Source organism: Phyllopteryx taeniolatus, chromosome 8, assembly GCF_024500385.1.
Source record: "Phyllopteryx taeniolatus isolate TA_2022b chromosome 8, UOR_Ptae_1.2, whole genome shotgun sequence".
In the NCBI taxonomy this organism is placed as follows: Eukaryota; Metazoa; Chordata; class Actinopteri; order Syngnathiformes; family Syngnathidae; genus Phyllopteryx; species Phyllopteryx taeniolatus.
This window is the reverse complement of record NC_084509.1, coordinates 9,562,317-9,587,021: the sequence shown is the minus strand read 5'-3', so window position 1 is coordinate 9,587,021 and position 24,705 is coordinate 9,562,317. Positions and strand designations below refer to the sequence as shown.

The following is a 24,705-nucleotide window of genomic DNA, read 5'->3' as shown; positions in this document are numbered from 1 at the left end:
ACATTGATCCTTTTGACCATAAATAAATAAAAAACCTATTAAAATTGGTTGTATTTTTCAGTAGAGATTGTATTTTTGCATGATGGTGCTATATGCAGTGTAATAAATAAATAAATTTAATTCAATAAACAAGCCTGTAAGATCGCAAAGAGGGCTAAATGTGGACGTGAACCACGCACAAGGGCAAAGGGGCGGAAGATGGACAGGAAATGCATGTTCATCATTTTTGATAATGTGCTTGGAGAATATACCATTTACCTTTAGAATCATGGCGCGGTAGTGATACACAAATTGATATCATTCAAGAAAGAATGTAAATAAGATTACACCTTAAAATGATGACAAAATTATATACCCCTTAAATTGGATTTGTCGGCTTTTTAATTGAACTCTACATGTATGATTTAGATGACTGCATAACATATATATATCTGATTTTGACGTGAATTGTGAGGTGAAAATTCCAATTTATAATTGCAAATGATCAGGAGATGGCAGTATAAACCCAGGTTTTCCTGTTGCTGCACCATATGCCGTCTGCCTTCTCTCCGTGTCATTTAAAACAATACACTTAAAATATAGAAAAATGAACCCATTTTTACGTGTATTCTTATTCAATTCAATGTAAATGTTTGTTTTGCTTTCATCTTTCATGATATAAGATAATAATATTATTATAAGATATTAAATATCAGCCCTGGTGATATTTATGCAGAATATAAAGCGAGATGAAACCGCAAAGCTGTTTTTTCCCCCCCTTCCAATAAAAAAGATTTCATCCCTCCCATGGTGCTTCAGTTACAATTACAGCTGCAAGGCTGCACTGAATCTTTGCGGCACTGTGCTTGACATGTTGAGATAAATACATGTTTCCAAATAGATTTTAGAATGGATGCAAGGCGATGATGATGGTGCTGGTGGCGGCACTTCAAAGTCTTAAATTCTACTGTACACTGTACTTTCACGCATACTTCTCAGAAGTGTCACCCCTCTCGGATGAATGGTTCCATCTTTCTGAGTGACCTTGTGTTGAGTGTCAATAATGTGCCATTTGGACATTCACCACGTGTCCTACTGCAGCTGGTATTAGTGTCCTAGTCAAGCAAGTGATTTCATTATGTTCCTATTAAGGGTGGGACAGAACAGGTAAGCCACATTAAGGTCGGTATGTCAGTTTTTGGTCCACGGTTCGGTGTGGTAGACTATCCATTATTCCTTGACTAGTTGTATACACTTCAGAATACAATAGTATAAAATCTAACAAAATAAAATAGAAAAATGGAAACGAAAAACTACTTGTGTAAACGTTGGATTAGGCGTAGGTCAATTGGTCATGCATGACCACTTGACCCACGCTTTAGCCAACTGTTCTTTCTCCATTTATTTTGTCTAACTGTGGACTGATGAACATCAAGACTTTTCGAGATACTTTCGTGAACTTTTTTAGCTTTATACAATTTTATATATAAAGTCCTGCCCTCAACCCAATTGAGATGCTGTGGCATGACCTCAAGAGAGCTATTCACACCAGACATCCATTGTACCTCACAGTGAAGGGTTTTTCATATGCCTAGGTTTGCCATGCCTTACTGTAAACCAGGGGTGTCAAACTCATTTTTGTCACAGAGATGTACTGTAGCTTTAAGACTATTGAAATGTGTATCTATGTAGTCTTTCTACCTTGTGTGTGCCTCAATAACACATAGACGATGGTATGTGTTGGAAAGGAAATTATTCATTCACACTCATGACGCTGCTCCGCACCATCGCGAGAAGGCGCTCCAACTCTTAGGTGTGCTAAGTGTGAAAATATTCACTTGTTTTAAGCTCATTTTTACTTGAAATAAGTAGACAAAAAGTTTGCCATGGGAGTAAGTTTGTTTGTTTTTCACTCCGCTGGAAATTTTTTATATTTTAAGTGATGCGTCAAATTTTAATTAGTTTTCCATCCATCCATTTTCTGAGCCGCTTCTCCTCACTTGGGTCGCAGGCGTGCTGGAGCCTATCCCAGCTGTCATCGGGCAGGAGGCGGGGTACATCCTGAACTGGTTGCCAGCCAATACAAACAAACAACCATTTGCACTTACAGTCACACCTACGGGCAATTTAGAGTCTCCAATTAATGCATGTTTTTGGGATGTGGGAGGAAACCGGAGTGCCCGGAGAAAACCCATGCAGCCACGGGGAGAACATGCAAACTCCACACAGGCGGGGCCGGGGATTGAACCCGGGTCCCCAGAACTGTGAGGCTGACGCTCTAACCAGTTGTCCACCGTGGCGCCACATCATATTACATTAATTGTATATATACAGCGGCTGAATTAAGTATTTAACACTTCACCATTTTTATCACCAAATATATTTCCAAAGGTGCACTTGACATGACAATTTCACCAGATGTTGGGAACAAGCCTCACATTCACCCATTCACACACACACATTCATACACCAATGGGCGACCGCTGCCATGCAAGGCGCTGCCAGGCCCACTGGGAGCAAATTAGGGATCAGTGTCTTGCCCGGGGACACTTCGACATGCGGGCAGTCAGAGCTGGGATTTGAACCGGCGACCGTTCGGACACTGGACGACCCGCTCTACCTACTGAGGTACAGCGAAAATCGGTTGAGAAATTTGCAAGTTATGACTTTATTTCAATGTCCATGCGTTGTCTTTGAAGGGAACATCGACCTTCCCAACATGGCCCCCACATAGGCATGTCGGTTAGCCGGGCTGATACAGCGAGGTGGCGTATAGTCTTCATATCTATGGTCAGAACCGCTACACACATTTCCAGCTGTGTTAACGCTAATGCTTGATTTTACAACCCTGACACAATGCATGAAATGACAATTGACCATACGGCAATGCTTCAATGCCTCCTCTTGAATTGCTCGATGTTATGTGTGGGCTCTGACTTGGCAGAGGCTTGTAATGGTGCGTACTGCATAGCTATTAGCTAATAAGCTAATGAGGCACTTGTAGCGATTGCTAGCTAATTGAATAGCAAATAGTTTTTGCCCAGTGTATCTGGTACGATATAAAATGTCTCTGTGAAGTATCTTATCATATGAAATGTCTCTAAAGTATCTTATGCCAAGATAGGGCGTGGCCATACGTTGTGTTTTTTTAAAAAAAGATGTTTGAGTATAATGAAGAAAACGTTGACATGCCCTGCAAAAACTCAAAATCTTACCAAGAATATTTTATTTCTAGTCAAAACTGGGATAGGCTCCAGAACGCCCGCCACCCTAGTGAGGATAAGCGGTGCAGAAAATGGATGGATGGAAAACTAATTAAAATTTGATGCATCACTTAAAATATAAAAAATTTCCAGCGGAGTGAAAAAAAAACAAACTTACTCCCATGGCAAACTTTTTGTCTACTTATTTCAAGTAAAAATGAGCTTAAAACAAGTGAACATTTTCACACTTAGCACACTTAACAGTTGGAGCGCCTTCTCGCGATGGTGCGGAGCAGCGTCATGAGTGTGAATGAATAATTTCCTTTCCAACACATACCTTCGTCTATGTGTTATTGAGGCACACACAAGGTAGAAAGACTACATAGATACACATTTCAATAGTCTTAAAGCTACAGTACATCTCTGTGGCTTCGTAGCTGCACAGTTATTAACCACTTGGTTTATAGACTTCACTGATCACCTCCCCCTGCCAGGAAAGATCAGTTTGTGTTGCCAGTTGGAAAGTTGCTATCTTCGCCTCCAATGGGATTAAGTTTCTGGAAATTACGGCGAGTTGGGGAAAAAAAAATAAAATAAAATGCAAGTATCCAAATATGCTGTTTCTCGGAACGACTTTCATCACAAAATATATTTGAACGTGATGTTAAACGGAACAGTGAGAGCTGTGACTTTGCAGGCACTGCATCTGTGGCTCAATTACCACTGTGTTAAAAATAGATTTGTACAAGCCACACACAAAAAAAAAAAAAACGCTTAAAGACTTGATGACTTCCTTTAAACACGTCACTGCCCTTTTGTTTTAATCAGCCACATTCTGTGATTCTAGTGAGGCATGTGACACACCTGTAGAGGCTTCTGTGTGTAACCATGGCGACGGTACATACCGCTGTCTTTATGAAAAGTCATTTAGTAAAGAAGACTCATTTGAACTTGCTCTGGCACTTGAAACTCATTTTTAGAAGACTACCTTTGACATGCATTTCTTTGGTTTCATGACACACTGTAGAAAATTAAGCTATATGCCCTTATGATGATGATTTTAAAGTTAATCTTTGAATTGTTTGGGTTTCAAAGCATTTTTTAATAAAATTAAATCTGTTCCAAGATCAAATTATCGCCATTGTCAAACCCTTCTTCAGTGTACAGCTACAGAAAATATTTTAAGTAACATTTTTCACTGTATAATAAATAATACAATTACAAAAAGTAACTTACATACAGAGTGGTGGTGAGGGTGGCAGGGGGTTACATTATTCTTTAAAAATACAATTCTGATACATCGTGGGTTCAAATATTTACAGTATATAAAGGTGAAAGATTACCCAAAAAGGATATAAAGAAGACCACAGTTCTCTTTGCCATTGTTGGTAAACCTCTGATGGTTTTTCACCAGATCAGAGAATTTCACAGTACCTAGCGATCCTGTAAACTTGGCGGGTGAGAGCAGTAGTCCCCTGTGCCATACTGAGAGATTCTGACCAGAATCGCTGAAATTGTCTCAACAGAGCACTAAATCTGGTGATTATCCACCTTTTTCCATAGAACCCAGTGTAACACTTTTTTGCCTCTTTCACACAGAGATCCTGCAAAATTGCTGCATTAGAGCAGTTTAACCTGACATTTACAGTATTTGCCTCTTTTCACAGAATCCAGTGTAATGCCCCATAGGTTGACAGTGGTCGACCATCCATCCATCTAGGCAGGCAGGCAGGTCATTCCCTGAGAGTGCTGAACATGACAAGTGGTGACTCAAATGTGAATGACTGGGCAAAGTCCAAAAGTGACTTTGAGGCCTCGTCATGCCCTTGTGCCTATGCATAGCGTGTGTCACTCAAGTCTGCCAGTTCCCCAAAGGTTTCAGACGTGTTTGTTACGCACTGCATCTCGTCACATCCACTCCATCTATATGGTGTATAGACATGCAGTAGAGACCTGATTTATGTCATGAAAACCCGAATCAGAGCTCATTAAATAACATGACTGATCAATCTGGGTTTGTGTTGTGTGGATACATAACATTCAATTTAAGAAAAAAAAATAAACTAATAAATAAATAAATGTCCCTAAAATTGAATTTGAAAAGCATAAACCCAGAAATTACACAAAAGTATTTAACTCACGAATATACGAAATATGAATATGATAAACCATGAATATAGTATTTCACAAAGAAATTTGGAGGGGGGAAATATATCAATATATCATTAGAAAATTTATAAATTCTGAATAATATAAACCAGCAATATATTTAAAATATATTTTACCCAACAAAAATAAATTAAAACAAACACAAATATAGAATTACAAAATGTATATATATATACTACTAAAAGTACAGATGAATGCATATTTGGGTTTTAACTTAACGAGAACAGGAATCCCCAGCTATATGCATTGTCACTACACGCTCATTCTACTAATCTCACATCACAAATTAGTTTCCTTTGCCAATGTTCGTCCGTACTTGTTTGTTTTGTGTTTTTCTGTATTGCTTCTCCGTAGATTCCCCATGTTAGATCATTAAAATTTCCATAAAATTCACTACCTGTATTGTTGTGTGTGTTTGGGTTTGAGGAAAGAAACCTATGGTCGTCTACAACTCTTATCAAAATTTCAGAAGGTTTAGCAGCCTTCAGATTACGAGACTGATAAAAAGGTTTCTTGTCACTTTCCCTAAATTTTATCCACATAAAAAGTGACGTGGTGCCCCTTTTACTAGAAAATAGCCTAATTTATACTGCTGTAATTTAAAATTACGCTAAACCGGAAGTAACGCAGGCGCCGCTTCCAGATCACTTTTCTCCTAAATTAATTACATTTTTATTTAACCCGTATACGCTACAATATGAATGTAAACATTGGATGGACAGGGATAGAAGTGCACAGTAATATATGATTTGAAGCTGTCTTTTTCACAAAAACCTTAGGAAAAATGGACAGAAACTACTAAAACCTATTGAGAAGGACTCTGCAAGAGTCAAGAAGAAGAAGAGCAAGAAAAAGAGAGGTTTTTCGGTTCTCCTGTTTTCACCTCTTTGCCCCACTTGTACCGTGAACCTTCCGGCAATACCTTGAGTCTTCTTGCAACATCATGAGCTTTCCCACGATAGCGCAATAATTATTGTACCGTGAGATTAATACCGTGATTAAACCAAACCGTGAGATATAGTTAGCGTTACATCCCTACTGACTAGTATTTGGAATTATGAATCCCTTCACCTTGACTAAGGCCCCAGTTCCAGCTGAAGAAAAATAGCCCTTAAGCATGATGTTGCCACCACCATGCTTCACTTGTTTGGTGTTGATTTGGTGATGAGCAGTGTTGTGTTTGTGCCAAACATACATTTTGGAATTATGCGCAAATGATTTTATCGAACCATAACACATTTTCCCCACGTGTTTGGGAGCTTTCAAGTAGTTTTTAAAAAAATTGTTTTTTTTACTGTATTTCTTTGTGAGATAAAACCTCCGCCTTCCCACTCTAACCCCCACCCCCAAAATATGAAGAAGAGAGGAGATTGTTATCACATGTAGTAAACAGCCAGCATTTGCCAGAATTTCCTGCAGCTCCTTCAATGGTGCTGTGGGTCTCTTGGCAGACCCCCTGACCAGTTTTCTTCTCGTCTTTTCACTGATTTTGGAGGGATGTTCAGTTGTTGGAAATGTCCCTGTTGTGCCATATTTTCTCGACTTAATGATGACTGTTGTCACTTTTTTCTTGTTATATTAAATGCCTTAGAAATTCTTTTGTACCTTTCTCCTCACTGATACATTTTAACAATGGGAGCCATCTAATGCAGTGGAATCTCTATGAGGACCAGCTTGTGCTGTAATATGTGACTACAAAATGTGAGGAAAAACATACCAGGACATCTGAGTTTATTTTGGGTTAACAAGAGGAACTTTAAATGGTGGCACGTGTGTGCTGACACCCATCAAACATGAGTTTGAATGTTATTGGTAAAATCTAAACAGAGCCACAGTTATGCACACTTGTGCAACCATGTTATCTCAGTTATTTTTCATTTCACAGCTCTTTGAAAATAGATATTTTGTTTAATTCAATTGAGGTGTACAGGGTATAGGTCACATAAAGGGTAGAAAACGTTTGAAAAAGATTTATCTTCTAAATCTCCATAGCCTGGCATTCGAACAAGGGGTGTGGAGATTTTTTAAACCCCCCTTAGCTCTCATTAATTGCAGGTATACCCTAAGCTTATGGCCTGTGAGTATACATTATTGCAGAATCTGAGGCCGCTCCCTGTTTACGAAAGTAGAGCACTGCTGACCACTGCTGGTCATACCGCCGCACTATGCTCACCTAAGGACGCACGGCGCTCATGAACGCACCATAATAAGACATAGTGGATGGAGGAGAGAATCTGGTCCACATGTTACAGGCTAAGTTGACATGTTGAATGGGGGGCTGTAGTGTACACATACATACGTCACTGCCACTGAACTATTTGTGTCTGTTCAAGCATTGTATTGTATTTGTAGGGTTGTATTTCACTTCAGTTTCTACAAAATAAAACATTGTTGTTGAAACATTTTTTTTTACATAGCATCCACTGTCATACGACTGTAAAAATAAAAGAAGTTAACTGCTGTTAGTATTAAGACGTAAAAGCAATCAAACTTGGCTGTAATCATTAATGCATAATACAAAGCATCCCACTTCACATTCTGGATGGTCTTTATTGACAAAGTAGTGAAAACATATTTACCTGGTCATGCAACAGGAAAATGTGTCTTATCATTCAGCCCTACTTCATATCATCATTTTTATGTTATGCAACACATAATCCCAAACTTATTCCTTCGGACTCCCCCTGTTTCCTTTTGAAAATCAGAAAGATTCCATGTTCTATCACAGCCTCATCTAAAACCAATAGTTTGGTTGCATAAGAGATTATGTTCTCTTTCCTTTGGCCTGGCCATGCGGGGAAATCCAACTCCATCACAGAAAATAAAAATTGCCTTGTGAGGCAAATGCCTGTTACGTCACACGTGTTTCGCCATGGAAACGCATCATATGTGGCTGCATGCATGTTGTTGGAGTTGTTGTGTCAGCATTTTGGCAACTTCGGGAAGCAGGGGTGGAACAGGAAAGACGTGTGTGCAGGTAATTCCATTGTGTCTTGCTAGACAGAACAGGGACAAAGAGCTCCACCTTGGCAGATGCCCACAAACAATTACTGAAAATCGGAAACCTCTTTCACACAGGGATCCTGCAAAATTGACAGACTTGAGCAAAAGATCCATCATTTGTCTTTTTCGCAGAAACCCAGCATAATATTCCATTGCCTCTTTCACACAGAGATCCTTCAAAATGGACACGTCGAAGCATCTCTGCAAGTGTTCCCATTTTCAAATGATTACTTCTACAACAGTGGTTCTCAAACTTGTAGTATCACATCAAGTGATCTGCTGGGAACGTCTGGCAGAATCCCCTGTCAGAAGGAGTTTCAACTGCCACTTCCGGCAGAACTTCACCCACGTCTCGGGGGAGGCGGGGGACATTGAGTCCGAGTGGACCATGATCCACGACTCTATTGCCGAGGCGGCCGACCGGAGTTGTAGCCGTAGGGTAGTCGGTGCTTGTCGTGGTGGCAATCCCCGAACCCGTTGGTGGACACCAACGGTGAGGGATGCTGTCAAGCTGAAGGAGGAGTACTATTGGGCCTTTTTGGGCTGTTGGACTCCTGAGGCAGCTTATTGGTACCGGCTGGCCAAGCGGAATGCAGCTTTGGTGGTTGCTGAAGCAAAAACTCGGGTATGGGAGGAGTTCGGTGAGGCCATGGAGAAAGACTTCCGGACGGCTTCGAGGAAATTCTGGTCCACATCCGGCGTCTCAGGAGGGGAAAGCAGTGCACCTCCAACACTGTGTATAGTGGGGATGGGGTGCTGCTGACCTCGACTCGGGACATTGTGAGTCGGTGGGGAGAATACTTTGTAGACCTTCTTAACTCCACCGACACGCCTTCCCATGAGGAAGCAGAGTCTGGGTTCTCTGAGGCGGGCTCTACTATCGCTGGGGTTGAGGTCACCAAGGTGGTTAAAAAGCTCGTCCGTGGCAAGGGCCCGGGGTGGATGAGATTCGCCCGGAGCTCCTAAAGGCTCTGGATGTTGTGGGGCTGTCCTGGTTCACATGCCTCTGCAACATCGCGTGGACATCGGGGACAGTGCCTCTGGATTGGCAGACTGGGGTGGTGGTCCCCCTTTTTAAGAAGGAGGACCGGAGGGTGTGTTCCAACTACAGGGGACTCCGCCAAGGCTGCCCTTTGTCACCGATTCTGTTCTGTTCGCTTCATCAAGCCGTGATCTCCAACTCTCACTGGAGCGGTTCGCAGCCGAGTGTGAAGCGGCTGGGATGAGAATCAGCACCTCCAAATCTGAGACCATGGTCCTCAGTCGGACAAGGGTGGCATGCCCTCTCCGGGTCAGGGATGAGATCCTGCCCCAAGTGGAGGAGTTCAAGTATCTTGAGGTCTTGTTCACGAGTGAGGGAAGAATGGAATGGGAGATCGACAGGCGGATCGGTGCAGCGTCTGCAGTGATGCGGACTTTGTATCGATCCGTTGTGGTGAAGAAGGAGCTAAGCCGAAAGGCGAAGCTCTCGATTTACCGGTCGATCTACGTTCCTACCATCACCTATGGTCATGAGCTCTAGGTCGTGACCAAAAGAACAAGATCCCGGATACAAGCGGCCAAAATGAGTTTCCTCCGCAGGGTGTCCGGTCTCTCCCTTAGAGATAGGGTGAGAAGCTCGGTCATCCGGGAGGATCTCAGAGTAGAGTCGCTGCTCCTCCACATCGAGAGGAGCCAGATGAGGTGGCTGGGGCATCTGATTCGGATGCCTCCCGGACGCCTCCCTGGTGAGGTGTTCCAGGAGGCACGGCCCACCGGGAGAAGACCCCGGGAACGACCCAGGAGACGCTGGAGAGACTACGTCACTCGGCTGACCTGGGAACACCTCGGGATCCCCTCGGAAGAGCTGGATGAAATGGCTGGGGAGAGGGAAGTCTGGGCGTCCCTGCTAAAGCTACTGCCCCCGCGACCCGACCTCGGATAAGCGGTAGAAAATGGATGGATGGACGGATGGTTTATAGAGGCTGTATGCATAGCTACAAAGTTCATTTTAATATGTTGGATTGTATTTCATGTTTTTAATATGTAAATTGTATTTGTACACTGTTAGACATTCCTGTAAATTCTACGGTTATTTACCACAAACCATACAGTGTAATACCTTAAAGTGAGTATACAGTAATTAACTAGTTTCCACTGCATTATAGGATTTTGGTTGACGTCACACAGAGAGTTACTGTATTTTGTAGCGGAAGCCGTGTGGCTCCTAGCATGCATTGCACCATGAAATGTTGAACTGTTTCTGTAATAAGACGTTAAAACTTCATGTTCATGAACGATCAGGCTTAACCTAACATGAATAATGTATATTATTATTTAACTCTCGCATTACATTTATGTTGCACTTTTCATGAAACCCTGACCGTGGGTTGTGTGCCATCGAGTGACATCCCAGTCAGCTGCCTGTTATATGGTTACTCATCAATAGATGTGAATGGTTGTCTACATCTACCCAGCAAATGCCTGATGAACAGTTCAGGGTATATCCTAACTCTTGAGCAAAATCAGCTGGGATAAGCAGGGCAAAGCAGTTTGATTTAAATAGTGTATTTCAAACGCAAGGTAACTGTGATTTATATGATTCAAAATACAATATTACAAACCATTAACAAAAGATCCAAAAACATTAAAAAAACAAAGTATAGAAATAAAAGAAAGCTGACTAAAATTACCAAAATAATGTGCAGTGGACCCATACAAGGACAGGGAGAACATGCAAACTTGCACACAGGGAGACCTGAGCCAAGATTTGAACCCCTAATCTCAGAATGGTAAAGCAGACATGCTAATCACTAGTCCAATGTACTGCCAACATGAGCGATGACATGTATCAAATATGCAGAATACAGTTCCTGCCTGGTGCAAAGCGGTGTATTCTGGATGTGCAATCATCATAGCCCTGTGTGTGCACATGCATGCAGAAACAGAGGCATCCATTGACGAGGAGGGGAGGGGAGAGGAGAGGAGGTCTGCGTGTAGTGTAGTAGTGGATAGTGGCTGGTTTATCAGGTCTCACCATGTGTAGTGAAGGGAAGCTGCTGCATCCTCATGCTTTATTTCTGTCGCCACACCCATGCGTCTCACACAGACAAACGCATGCACATCACATGATAAACACTAATAGGCGTGGATAGGACACGTGATGATTTTTAAAATTGTTCTTTTTTTACATTTATTTATTTATTTATTTTAGGTGGAAATACGTCCAAGACGTGTCTCTCTGTCAGTGCGCATGATTCTGCGGCTCCTCCACTACACTACTACGGGCACGCTCCAACTCACCTTGAATGAGGTGCACGGCCGGCCCAGCCAATCGCCGCGCGGCAGACCTGACCGGCAGCCAATCAAGTGAGAGGAAAGGGGCGGGATTTGCAGGGAGGCTGCGAGAGCGAGAGGGGAGGGTGGGTTTTGCGCTTCTTCCCACTCCGGGGCTCTCCGCTCAGGCGCTTTCGTAAAGGGAGAGAGAGCGAGAGAGAGAGAAGGAGGCGGTGGGGTTGGGGGGAGGAGAAAAAAAACGTCTCCGTGTGTGGCGAGACGAGCGCGGCGGCGGCGGCGGTGCAGGTGCTGTCTCATCGGGGATGCGGATGGAAGGACGGGAGAGGGGCGAAGAAGGGACGAAGGGGGGCGAGCGCGCCTGGGAAAAGACGACACCTCATGCGAGAAGTCGCTAAAAAAAAAAAAAAGGAGAGAGGAAAGATAGATAAGGAGGCGCAAGGTCGAATATGAGCCATCGTGGTCGAACGAACGGGGCACTTTGCGTGGCGATAGCTGGCTGGCAATAGTACTATGATTTGGTATGTGGCCACTCTGATAGCAAGTGTATTCAGCACCAGAGGAACGGCCGCTCAAGGTGAGTCGAAGTGCAATATGTGGCTCCCGTTGCATTTTTGCACACCATCTGTGCGTGTGTGTGTGCGCGCGTGCGCTGCTGCTGCAGCTTGAGACATGCATGGCATTTTTTTTTCTTGCACGACATTTGCTCCCAAAAAGGCTTACAAACACGCGCGCACACACACACGCACGCACGCACGCACGCACAATGGCTTACCCTGACCAATGTGGCCACAGTTGATCATGCTTCATTGAGTATGTGTAGAAAGGATGCATGTGGGATCATAGCACTCCTAAGAGAGGGGTGTGACCGTCTGAGCCCCTCCAAGGATAGCCTAAGTTGCTAAATAATGCATCACATGTCAGATAAATGCACTCGTAGCTTTGACATCCACCTGCAATATGCACTATCACGGGATGTCGTAATAGTATACTAAGTGTACTACAGCAATTGTGCATCATCAAATGATGCACAAATCACCCTCGTTTTTGATTTTTATTTTTTTTGGTGTGGGCTCTCAGTCGTACTCCATGTGCATTGACAGATGGACTCACTTAACCTTGCTTTCCCATTCATGTCCAGACGAGGGAGACACGGGCCAAGCTGTTGCCTGGTAACTGATCCCAGTGACTTCCCCCCTCCAACCACCCCCACTTCTACACATACCCATCCCAGTCTAAACTGCTCTGCTAACACACGTCTGGCATGAACGCATCAAGTCTGAAAGAGAGAGTGGTCGTTAAAACTCCTTCACTGCCAGTCCTCCATGTTAACATGGATATTTGAATTTAACAGCCGTCAATGGCAGTGATTAAGCGTTAGTGTGTGTGTGTGAGTGTGTGTGAGAGTCTGTTTGGGTTTGCTGCAACGAAGGTGGCAGACTAGCGGATTTCTTCAAAGAGCCATCAGGGATATTTCTACACTCAACTGCAGAGAGTACCAAGCATTTATTTGAAGGAGGTGTCCCTTAGGGCATCATTGGAAAGACAAATTAAATGACAAGATTAAAGTATTATGAGGTGTAAGTTATATTTCCCCAAAAAATATTATCAGTATGAGACCAGCAGCTCTGACAGAGTGATGCGTACATTATGAAATTTACTTGTTAAAATCTAACCTTTTTCCCCTTAAAACTTTAACTTCATTCTTACAGTATATAGTTTTTTAATATTATTTTTTTAAAAAGAAGACACATTTTTAATTGAACATATATATATATATATATATATATATATATATATATATATATATATATATATATAGAGGCGGTTATATATAGAGGCGGTTAGAGCATCAGCCTCACAGTTCTGAGGACCATATATATATATATATATATATATATATATATATATATATATATATATATATATATATATATATATATATATATATATATATATATATATATATATATATATATATATATAGAGTCGGTTATATATAGAGGCGGTTAGAGCATCAGCCTCACAGTTCTGAGGACCCGGGTTCAATCCCCGTCCCCGCCTGTGTGGAGTTTGCATGTTCTCCCCGTGCCTGCGTGGGTTTTCTCCGGGCACTCCGGTTTCCTCCCACATCCCAAAAACATGCATTAATTGGAGACTCTAAATTGCCCGTAGGTGTGACTGTGAGTGCGAATGGTTGTTTGTTTCTATGTGCCCTGTGATTGGCTGGCAACCAGTTCAGGGTGTACCCCGCCTCCTGCCCGATGACAGCTGGGATAGGCTCCAGTACGCCCGCGACCCTAGTGAGGAGAAGCGGCTCAGAAAATGGATGGATGGATATATATATATATAAAACGATGACTTATTTTTTTTCTTTCTTGAAAATGTAAAACTATTCTCAAAAAGATGTATTTTTATTTAATGATTTAATTATTTTTTCTCATTACAGTACACCTTTACTTGAAAAACAAACCTATTCATTGTTAGTGTGAAAAATGTTAGTTTTTTTTCATGAGAAAATCCAACTTTATTCTCAAAAATACTTCTTTGTGTATCGTTTTAAGGGGAGGCCCATTTTTTATAGGGGATCCTCCGAAGTAGAAGACAATCTATGCAAACTATTTTTCCTATCGCAAATAATGTGAATGTGTGGGAATGTGCCTAACGAGTCACTGTCATAGAACCTTTATCTATTGTACAGGAAATATTTTCATTCAGATTTTCACATTAACTGTTATACAAGTACAAAGAGAAGTTTATCACTGTATATCCATCCATCCATCCATTTTCTGAGCCGCTTCTCCTCACTAGGGTCACGGGCGTGCTGGAGCCTATCCCAGCTGTCATCGGGCAAGGCGCGGAGTACACGCTGTACTGGTTGCCAGCCAATCGCAGGGCATATCACTGTATAATGAAAACAAAATACACTAAAACTCCTCACTTTTTAAAGTCGTAAAAATATGCAGGTTTTTTTGGCAAGCGTCTTTGGTCATTGTCACACTATTAGCCATTATGTGTTCAGCTACATGCTATTTATGTTAGCATCTGCTTTGTAAAAAAAATGTGCGTGTAGTTGTGCTGTTGTTCTTAAACCCCATGATGTTCTCCAATGTGAGAAAAAGCTTTCAGATAACTTGAAATTTGATCGTCTTGTCATGAACGTTGAGGGGCAGAAAGTGGAGATTATGTGACAACTTGGGTTGCAGATTCATGTCATCTGGAAGTCAAAGATGCCAAGACAGTAAATGGGTCAAGTTTAGATGGGATTATTTTTTTTCGTATTATGCGGATGGCCGGCGAGATGTTTCCAATGCGTGGCAGGTGAAGTCAGTCAAGAAACATTTGAATGAGAAAAGGCAAAGGCAGGACAGTGACTATTTGGCCAGGGAATCAAGCACTACATATTTAGTGTGACGAATCAGAGTTCTTATGACAGTGTTGTATGTTCACATGAACGTCCTGACATGCTGTATTGTGCAAACTGGCACACGATATTCCGGTTTAAGCCTCAAGACAAGTCGACTGCTGAGCATCTGTGCCTTTTTTTTTTTTTTTTTTAACCCCCTCTTTTTTGCACGCTTCTGTGCATTCACTTGAGGATGCAACACATGCGAAACTCTCGATTTTATTGGCGAATAACTGTCTGGCAATACCGTTGACACTCACTGGATGCTTATGTATCAAATATTGTGACTTTACAACTGTTAGAATGCTCAGTTTTGAGAGGTATTCGTTTAACAAGGATTATTATTGTGGTTGCAGTTGGCAGTGGTGTGGCGTTATGCTGCATCATACTGAGACTGTTTCTAATCATTTGGACGGTGACCAATTAATGTATATTACAGTACAGTGGTGCTCTGAGATAAGAGTGACCCGATTTCAGAGTTTTTGGAGATACGAGCCATCGTTCGGAAGATTTTTGACTTTGCAAACAAAATATTGAGATATAAGCGCTGTATGGTGGCAGTGAACACATCTCAACTCACTTCACAACAAGCAGCACTTTGGCAGATAGTGAATTTTCTTTCCAAGATGTCTCAAGTTGTTTATTCACACCCGCTGTTGAAGATCACTGTCAAACTAAACATAAAACAAAAAGAATTACATATTGTGAATTAAAAAAACAACTACATTGCTTTGCTTTGTACACTTTAAGTCAGTTTAGCTCAATGCTAACAAACAATGCAAAATGCCATAGACTGACTAACAAATAGCATGGATGTTGTGGCGTTACACCCTTTAAGCAATGGATATTTGAACACAAAGGGTGGAGCAACAAATGTAAACAGATGACATAACAATACTCACAGGCACCACTGTACAATGTCTCCTGACTAACACATCATAATCACAAAGATAATATTGTTCACAGTTACCTGGAACATGGCATTCAAAAAAACCTTGGGTGAGGAGCCACTTGCTTTGTAAAAATACATATATTTACAGTAAACATTGACCTGCCTCAAGATCGTAATCATACAATTGTTTAAGGTTACTTTGATCTAAAATAACCTTGGATAATGAGCCACATGCTGCTTCCCCAAGACATTATTATCTGTTTTGGAAATAACTGACACCACATTTTTACAAGGGGGGAAAAGTAGACATTATTTGAGGAGTGGTGTTTAATAGAGTGGAGGCCACCATTTGAAAGAATATGGTTTTGACTTGTTTTCTACTGCAAAGAATGTGACATAGCTCCACAAAAATAGGTCAGGCAGGAACAAGCAATCACAGTCATGGAAGTTTCTTATTAAATTAATATATTACTATTTACTGCCAAGTGGCCACCAGAGTGGGGTTGAAGGTGTGGGTGGGTGTGTGTGTGTGTCTGTGTGTGTGTGTAGCATATGGTCGGGGATAGTGGAGGTCACTTCAACAAAGTCAACGGTGATTTGGCAACCAATCAAGGTGAAGCAGGAGCCACTCTGGTGGTGCCGTAAGCGGTAATTAAGTGACACTGGCAGAGCGTTGCCGTTTGAAGGGGACTATTTTCAGCCATTGCGTTCCTGTTTGACAGCATGCGGCGATCCCATATGAACCGTGCCTTGGCAATATGGCTCTTTGGAAGAAAAAAAAAAGAGCGGCATTCACATGGGATCCAATCGTATATGGAGAGGTGGCGAGACTATCAGTCACATTTTCAAAGGCGTCCCAGTAGATTTGAGATTGTGCCTCAGATAGCTCGATCACTGACGTCTGTTATTTCTGTCTGGGACATTGTGTGAGTCTGGATTCAGTGTGTGATGCTTCTATTGGGTTTGAAACTGATCATTTCATTGACAAAAGCAATATGTGTGCAATAGTAATACAATGCATTTTGATAATATATAATATATATATATATATATATATATATATATATATATATATATATATATATATATATATATATAATATACTGTACAGTGGTACCTTGACTTACTACTATAATTAATTCCCTGACCAAGCTCGGATCTTAAAGTCCCTGTAAAGTGAAGTGAAGTGTCTTCTAAATGTGACACACCACAGGGAAGAGTGTTCCCGGCCAAATTTGAATGATTACAAAAAATTTCCAAGTATAGAAAAATGAGGCTTAAAAATTGTGAAAAATCAAGCCATTCTCTCCGCTCACAAACGCTGTGGGCGTGTCTGCTGAATGCACTGAAGCCACGACCCGCTCAACTGTCAACGAAAATGGATGCTACTTTGTCTGGTATCTTTCTTATGTCTACACATAACTCTATGTTTGAGCTGTGAAAATATATCTACTTAAAGCCAGTTTTTGTGGTTGTAATATATCCAGTCAGGTCGTTGTGGGGCTTTTTCACGCTGCGACAAGGCACTTTAAAGCGGCCACACCAGCGTGAAGCCTTGTCCACATGCTGGCTGTTATGTCAGACCTTTTTGTGCCCTCGCTCTTCTGCCTTCTCTTTGTGACATGCGCATACTCACTACTGACAATGAGGTGTTCTGAAGCGGTCACGCCAACATACTATCCGAAGGGAAAATGCACTTTCTGGGTGTAGGCATAGCTAACTAGATAAGTGCACATTGCAAGTGAACCTGATAACCACTGATGCAAATGAAGGCGCTCAAGCTGTAATATAGTGGGGTAGGGGCGAATCATGCCGGACACCAAAGTGCACCACATGGCACCGTTCTACCCATGCCCAGAAAAATCAGGAAAAAGGAAATGGTGAAAAGTAGTTTAATGCTATTTCTTCACATTGCAGTGCCACATAGTTCGTAGTCTTTGCACATTTTCAGCAATTACCTTTAAACATACAAACCACCACCATCTTTTTTATCACTTCTTTCTAACAAAGAAATATAGCACTGACTTGTATAAGAATATACAGGTTTTAGAAAGCGTAATTACTGCACATACTGTAGTATTGTTGAATGTGTGCCTTTAAGGGGTGTGGCCTAGTGAGTGACGTCAGGAGCTGTTTTATTGATTTATTTCACCTTTATTACCCAGGTCAGGTTCTCATTCTCTTATTCAGATTCTCATTTGCAATGCTGACCTGGCAAAACCTGGTGTCCCGACCCGACCTGGTGTCAGTTGGGTTGGCCATTTACCACACAGTTAGTTTAGTCTGAGCGTCTGTTCCGTGCTCCTTTTGAGTGTTTTTAGTTTGTATTTTTGTGTTTGACTGTTTTCCCTGTCTGAAATTGCATATGCAACTGTGGCATTACATTACATTTTTTCTTCACTTCCGTCTCTGAAGTTTGCTTGTAACTTAAATTTTGGCTCGCAACAAAACGCAAAAAAATTGACTAGGTGACGGCTCATAACTCGAAAAAATTGGTTGGTGCACGCGTAAGTCTGGGTAACATTGTATGGCATCTTTGTCTGGAAATGTCACCATGCACCTCAGCTTTACAGATGCCACCTGTGCTGTGCATCCGGTGTGTTGTGGGAAAGATGTCTAGACAGATTGTGGTATCACTCATCGTCAAATTAGTCGTATAGTAAAGGGGATTACCACCTGAGGGTGAGTAAAAGGGAGACGTCTATTTGAAGTGCAGCATTAATGTTTTGGTGGAAATGGTGCACGTATGTTTGGGTTAAAGGATTTTTTTGTTAGATATATAACTACCAAAAAAAATGGGGGAAAAGGCCATTACTAATGTAATTTTAATTAATTATGTGTATTTATTTATTTTATGTTTTTTGTTGTTGCACATTGCTTTTATTTATATGACTGCTAACTAATCTAGAGTATTTATAGTATAGGCCGACTGTATAGTGGTAATGTATTTACAGATTTCTACTTAAACAATGACTGATTACTATTAATATGACATTAATGGACATGACACTCCGACAAAAAGTGCTAAAAATAGCAAATGCAATATTTTAATGAAACATCTTAAAATAAATATAACTCTACACTTCAGTCACATATTGATTGTTTCATTGGTTGGTGTTCTGTAAAGGGAACATCATAAGAAAACGATCAGTGTCCGAATACCACTGTAGAATATATTGTGACCCATTCTAGTAGCCTGCAGCAGATGCAAGGTCAAACACATTAACTCCAGCTCATAACATTACCTTTACTTTGTGCATCACTACTACAAGGAACAGCGTTGCTTTTGGTGTCAGATTTCCTTTATCTGTGCTGCACAATGGCTGAGTTGATGCATACAAGAACAAGACATCAATTTGCACTCGCATTTCTCGACTTTTGAAAGGCGGATGTATTCCCTGTACACGGCACTGCTTTACTACACTCAATAACTCAACACATTTTGCAGGCGTCTTCAAAAAAGATTCATCCCACGAAGACAGTTTTATTTAGCAAAGTGAAACTTGGTAGTCATGACTATCATGAGTAGATCCACAAAAATGTCCCTAGACGCCATAACCAAAAAGACACAGGAAGTCTGGCATTTTGGTTCAAAGTGGCCATATTAGCGTGATTTAGACCATTTCCAAATGTCTTCGCCATTGTAAGATGTACGGTGCGTCCCCTTTAAGGAGCAAGGGATGGAAAAGGAGAGAGAGAGAGAGAGAGAGAGCGAGAGAGAGAGAGTGAAAGAGAGAGAAAGAAAGAGAGCACAAGTGCAAGGTGGAGAGCTGTTGCTGCTGTGTGTAAGTTGCACATGACGATAATTAAAGTTGGGTCCACAGATAAAGACTGCCCACTCATTCCTGTATTAGAGGGAAAATTGGAATTAGCCCTGAAGCGGGTAGTCCTGACTTCAGCCCTGGAGCTCAAAAACAGAGTTCACCTGCACCCCAACTGGAGTCTGGAGCCTTGAGCAGGATCTACAGAGGGATTTTGTCCGATCGCTGCTAAATTTGAAGCACTTATACTAACTAGGCAAATGTGTGGCAAGAAAACAAAAACATGAATTGAAGCAACATATGGGAAGAGTATGGCGGTGAAGTTTGATGACCTGCCATGAAACTCTAATTAAAGTCAGCTCCACAAAGTCTCAAGAGTGGGTGCCTAATCGATTTTATTGATAATTCGATTTTATTAGTCAGGAGGATTTTTTTTATGGACTTGCACTTATGAACAAACATGACTGTGAACAGAGAGGAGCTACTTTATATAAGCACAGTCTCTGTCGCCAATTTAGTGACTACATCGCTATTTTAGTGACTTTTCCCACACCTCTCGCGGCTATTTTTCGCAAAAGCAAATAGTAACGTTATTTCCCCTTAAGAAACAGACAAACAACATGAGCGGAATCATTTTTACATTGTTTTCTGTATGATAAGAAAGGAGCCTAGTGAAAGGTTGTCACCGAGTCATGAACACTGCGAAAGACATGGTATCCATTTATACGATTCGAAAGTAGTGATTTATCATGTTGAAAGTTTGGACCTGAGGTATGTGCTTCCAAGCCACTAGTATTTTGCTGAAGTCGCCTTGGCTCACCTGTAAAACTCTACATAAGAAAAAGACCATGAGAGAGCTGGAGATATGGAACAGTCAAACCATGCAGTTTGATGCTTAATTTTATGATGTTTAATTGTTTAACATTTGCTGAAACGTGTTCATGGTGGCACTGGTTAGCACATCCGCCTCACGGTTCAGAGGTGGGTTCAAATCAGGACTCCGGCCTTCCTGTGTGGAGTTTGCATGTCCTCGCCGTCCCTACATCGGTTTTCTCAGAGTAAGAATTCCTTTTAACATTATCTGTAGAGAAAAAAAGTTTCTTCTGTAGAATTTGATGTAAGTTAATGCTAGGACAATAATTCGCAAACCTTGTTTGGTGTCTGGAGCAAAAAAGACAAGAGAAACAAAAGCAAAACTTGTTTTGAATAATGTCATTGTCATTTTCTTTTTCTAAGGGAAGAGAAAAAAATCAATAACGATCAGAAATTGGATTTTTGGTAGGAAAAAAAATATATTAATAACCTGCAATTTTATGTTAAAGCCATATCATCAATTCCTAGTCAGAGTTTGACCAAACGTTTTTGATGAATGTGAAATCCTGAATAGATTCTACTGCCATAAATGTATATATGCAATAACCCCACACAACCCTCGCATTGGCTTCAAATTTGTGTTTAGAATTGCATGGTGCGCCGGGCAGGATTAAGACACTATCGTAGGCCATAAATGGCATATAACTGGAGAGCGTCTTAAAGCTTCTCTCAAAGACGCCTTGTAATGTGCAATTGGGAGATGACTGTGTTGCTTCACCCTTTATGCCTTTGGCAAGCCACTGCCATCTTTCTCTCCCTCTCGCTTTCTCTGTTCTGCACCGGGGATTTTACACAGGTGTCAGCACATCTACGGCATCCCTGACTGCACATGGCGCGTCAGAGCATGCAGTTCGGCAATTAAAAGAGAGCTAAATAATCAAGAGAGCTACTGTATCCGGAGTGGTCGTGAGGCAGAGGACACGAGGCGGTGGGGTTACTGTGTTGTGAGTTGTTCAACTTTCCTTCGCATACACGATAAGAAAACATTATGGACACCTTTTCAGGCACCCGTGATTATCTGAGAGCAGCCTTTTACATGTTTAAAGCCACACACCCCCTTTGACATACTGACTGAGTTGTCGCCCCCCTGCACAAAAATAATAGGCACCTTTCTGGACTTACATGGTCACCTTGGCTATGGTTACACTGCAGGTGAATTAAATTTTTTTTCCCAATGTCCCATGTATCTGATTTTTTTCATGTCAATGTGAACCTTACAAATCATTTTTTTTTTCATATCTGACCCACGTCTCCTTCGTATCTGGGTATAAATCGGATATGTATCCGATGCGAGCACAGTATTGACACTCATCCAACGTATACGTCAGCAAAAAGCCACAAACATCACAATTGTTTGAGAAAATAGATGACAAAAGCAACGGCAGACAAAGGAGCAGAAAACATTCAGTGGCAAAAAGAAGATGCTTTAGAACTGATAAATCTAATAAAAGTTTGGCTCCGGTTGCACAAAATCCTACATGAGTGGCTAGGGCGGGGCGATATTGCTGAAAAGTGTACCATGAGATATGTATTTCATATCAGTCGATATCGCTAATTATTGATAACAAATTTTTTTTACCTATTCAAAATAAGGACCTGGAGAAAAAAGGCTGAATTTAGATAATTCATCTTTAACCTTCAACACAACCATTACCCCTGATTTATTTATTATTATTATTATTTTTTTTTACAATCTATTTGGTATCGCAAGACCATTCCATTTCTGGGAGACACTCGATTACCAGGTCTCATGTCTCCCAGAACTGGGCCGGTCTAGTGATACCAAATGGATAATTTTGAATCTTTATTATTATTATTTTTTTAAATCAGGTACATTGACAGTTGACTATGCAGATTTCAGAAGACTTTTATTTTGAAATACAATCCAAATCCAATCTGCATGGACCTTGTTTTGATGGCGTCCTGGGATGGTCCAGTGTCCCCCAGAATTTAACCGGACTTGCAATACCTAAAATATTTTTATTTATTTTTTTAAATCATGTACAATTGTAGTCATATGCAGATTTCAAATAAACTCATTAAATGCTACTTCAAATCCAAATTTAACAAGTAGACAGCCTACTTTTTTCCAAAAGTGGACTAGTCGCGTGATCACAGTGATATTAGTTAATTTTCGTATAATTATATTAAATCCAGAGCATCGATGTCCCCCTCGCCAGACGCTGTATGGACAATAACCCTGCGTAGTGTAATGTATTGTGAGTTTGCTTTCATTTTCTGTGGTTGCTTCTCCCAGTGTCCCTCTTGCTTGCCGTACTGAGGGCGCGGGGACCGCGCAAGATAGACCATGAATAAACGCAGCTACAATCTTGAACAACCTACTCCTTTGGATCTCGTCATTCACATTTCCAAATATTTATTTTACACATAGTTTACAGACAGCATCGGTCGTATTGTCGGACTTAACATATCCAAAATATTGCCAAAATAGTGACGTGACGTACCTTTACTCTCGTCAACAATTTCATCTTCCGCTGTTGCACTTCTTCTTCTTCTCACTTTTTTGTTTTTTCGTTTCAGTGCACAGGGTTCTAAGCTCCAAGAGACGATGGTGAAAAAATATAATCGCTACTGTGCATGTTACTCAAAAGGTTATTTCTTTCGAGGTTTCAATTCAAAAGAGTGAGTGAGTTTACTGACGTAACCAAATTTCCTTAGCTGGGCCGCAATAGGTCGAGAGAGTAGAGACTAAGCGTGGGTCTCAATTCTCTTCCCAGCTTCTTGCTCCTTTCGCCAATAGTATCGTATACAACGACAGCTACCCGGCATGGAGAAAAATAAAACACATTTTATCAAACATATTTTCTATTGATATCGATCACGTCTATCACGATACATGTTATTGATTTATTGATTTATCGCCCAGCCCTACGAGGGGCCATATTTACTTCAGCAAACAAACAGCGCCTCGTTTTTATGTGCATGCGCAACATGATGTCCTCTTTTGTGCGCATGCATGTCACTTCACGGACGCATTCCGTCCACATTAGAAGTCGCATTTGTTTTTATAATGTGAACGACTACATAAAAAGATGGGATTTAACAAAGAAAATCGGAATTGGGCATCCCTAGAGAGTTCGTCCACCCCTAGCCTCCACATACAACATAAAAAACACTCATGGGCACCTTCCATACACCTTAAAGCAGCATATCTCAAACTTTTTAAACCACGCACCCCCTTCAATATCCCGACAGAGTTGGCACACCACATTTCCATTATAGAAAAACAATTAATAAGCACCTTTCAGAGGGTTCATACACTTTTTTTAGCAATAGTTTTCTATGACTTCCTGGCATTTTGTTCGCAAACATAATATTTCAGAATCCACGTTCAGTTGAGAGCCAGTGAATGCTCCATTTGTTTACTTTATGCTAAGGTTGTGAACTGTCACATTATCTATAGTGTGACGTTGCACTTCCGTCTCAATTTAAATTTTAATTGCACATTAAATCATTTTATTACTGTTTTACACATTCTAAATATTATCCATATAATATTTCCATGACCTTTCCAAAACCTTAGCGAACATTTTGTTTTTCGTTAACTTTTCAAGGACCGTGAACATTCACTTGCAATTTCCTTATCTTTTCCGGGTTTTTCATGATGGTACAAACCCTACTTTCCGGAAACATATCATTCATACATAATAATATTTCAAGTTTGAATTCTCGAGTTTGAGTTGTTTTAACACTGTACAGTGGAATTGTAATCTACACAAACACTGGGATATAAGGCTTTTTGTGATGCCATTACCCCTTTTGTGCATGCATACTGTATCCATACACAGACACACACACATTCTCTGATGTGACCTTCAGCCATGCAGCCTAGCATTCAATTACCTCGCTGTCAGTGGCCCATCCAGCCCATTGGCTGCACGCCCTTGAGAGGCTCTCTGCAGCCATTTCGTCCAGTGAGCCCACTGTATGTGCTGTTAAGAGTGTCCTCATTGCAAATGTATGTACAATCATTCTTCTTTTTATTTTTGTAAGAAGGGATTTACAGTGAGCATACGTTAACCATAAGTGTTCATCATTCAGCCACTCTATGCTAATCATTAGCTACCGTATATGTTATTTATACCTTAGCATCTGCTTGGTAAAACGAATATATGAATGCAGTAT

The 24,705-nt window shown here is 41.1% G+C and overlaps 1 protein-coding gene across 6 annotated transcripts in view; it reads left to right on the top strand.

Moving 5' to 3' along the window:
- The first annotated feature begins 2,311 nt into the window (after nt 1-2,311).
- Nucleotides 2,312-24,705, top strand: part of igsf9ba (immunoglobulin superfamily, member 9Ba) — a 94,741-nt gene continuing 72,347 nt past the window's right edge. For 4 of the 6 annotated variants that reach the window (XM_061782486.1, XM_061782485.1, XM_061782488.1 and 1 more), the window contains exon 1: nt 11,890-12,204. In XM_061782486.1, coding sequence (XP_061638470.1) covers nt 12,141-12,204 — 64 coding nt within the window. In that variant the 5' untranslated portion in view covers nt 11,890-12,140. Of the gene's footprint in view, nt 2,770-11,889; nt 12,205-24,705 lie in introns of those variants that run through there. The other 2 variants (XM_061782489.1, XM_061782490.1) reach the window with 2 other exon arrangements.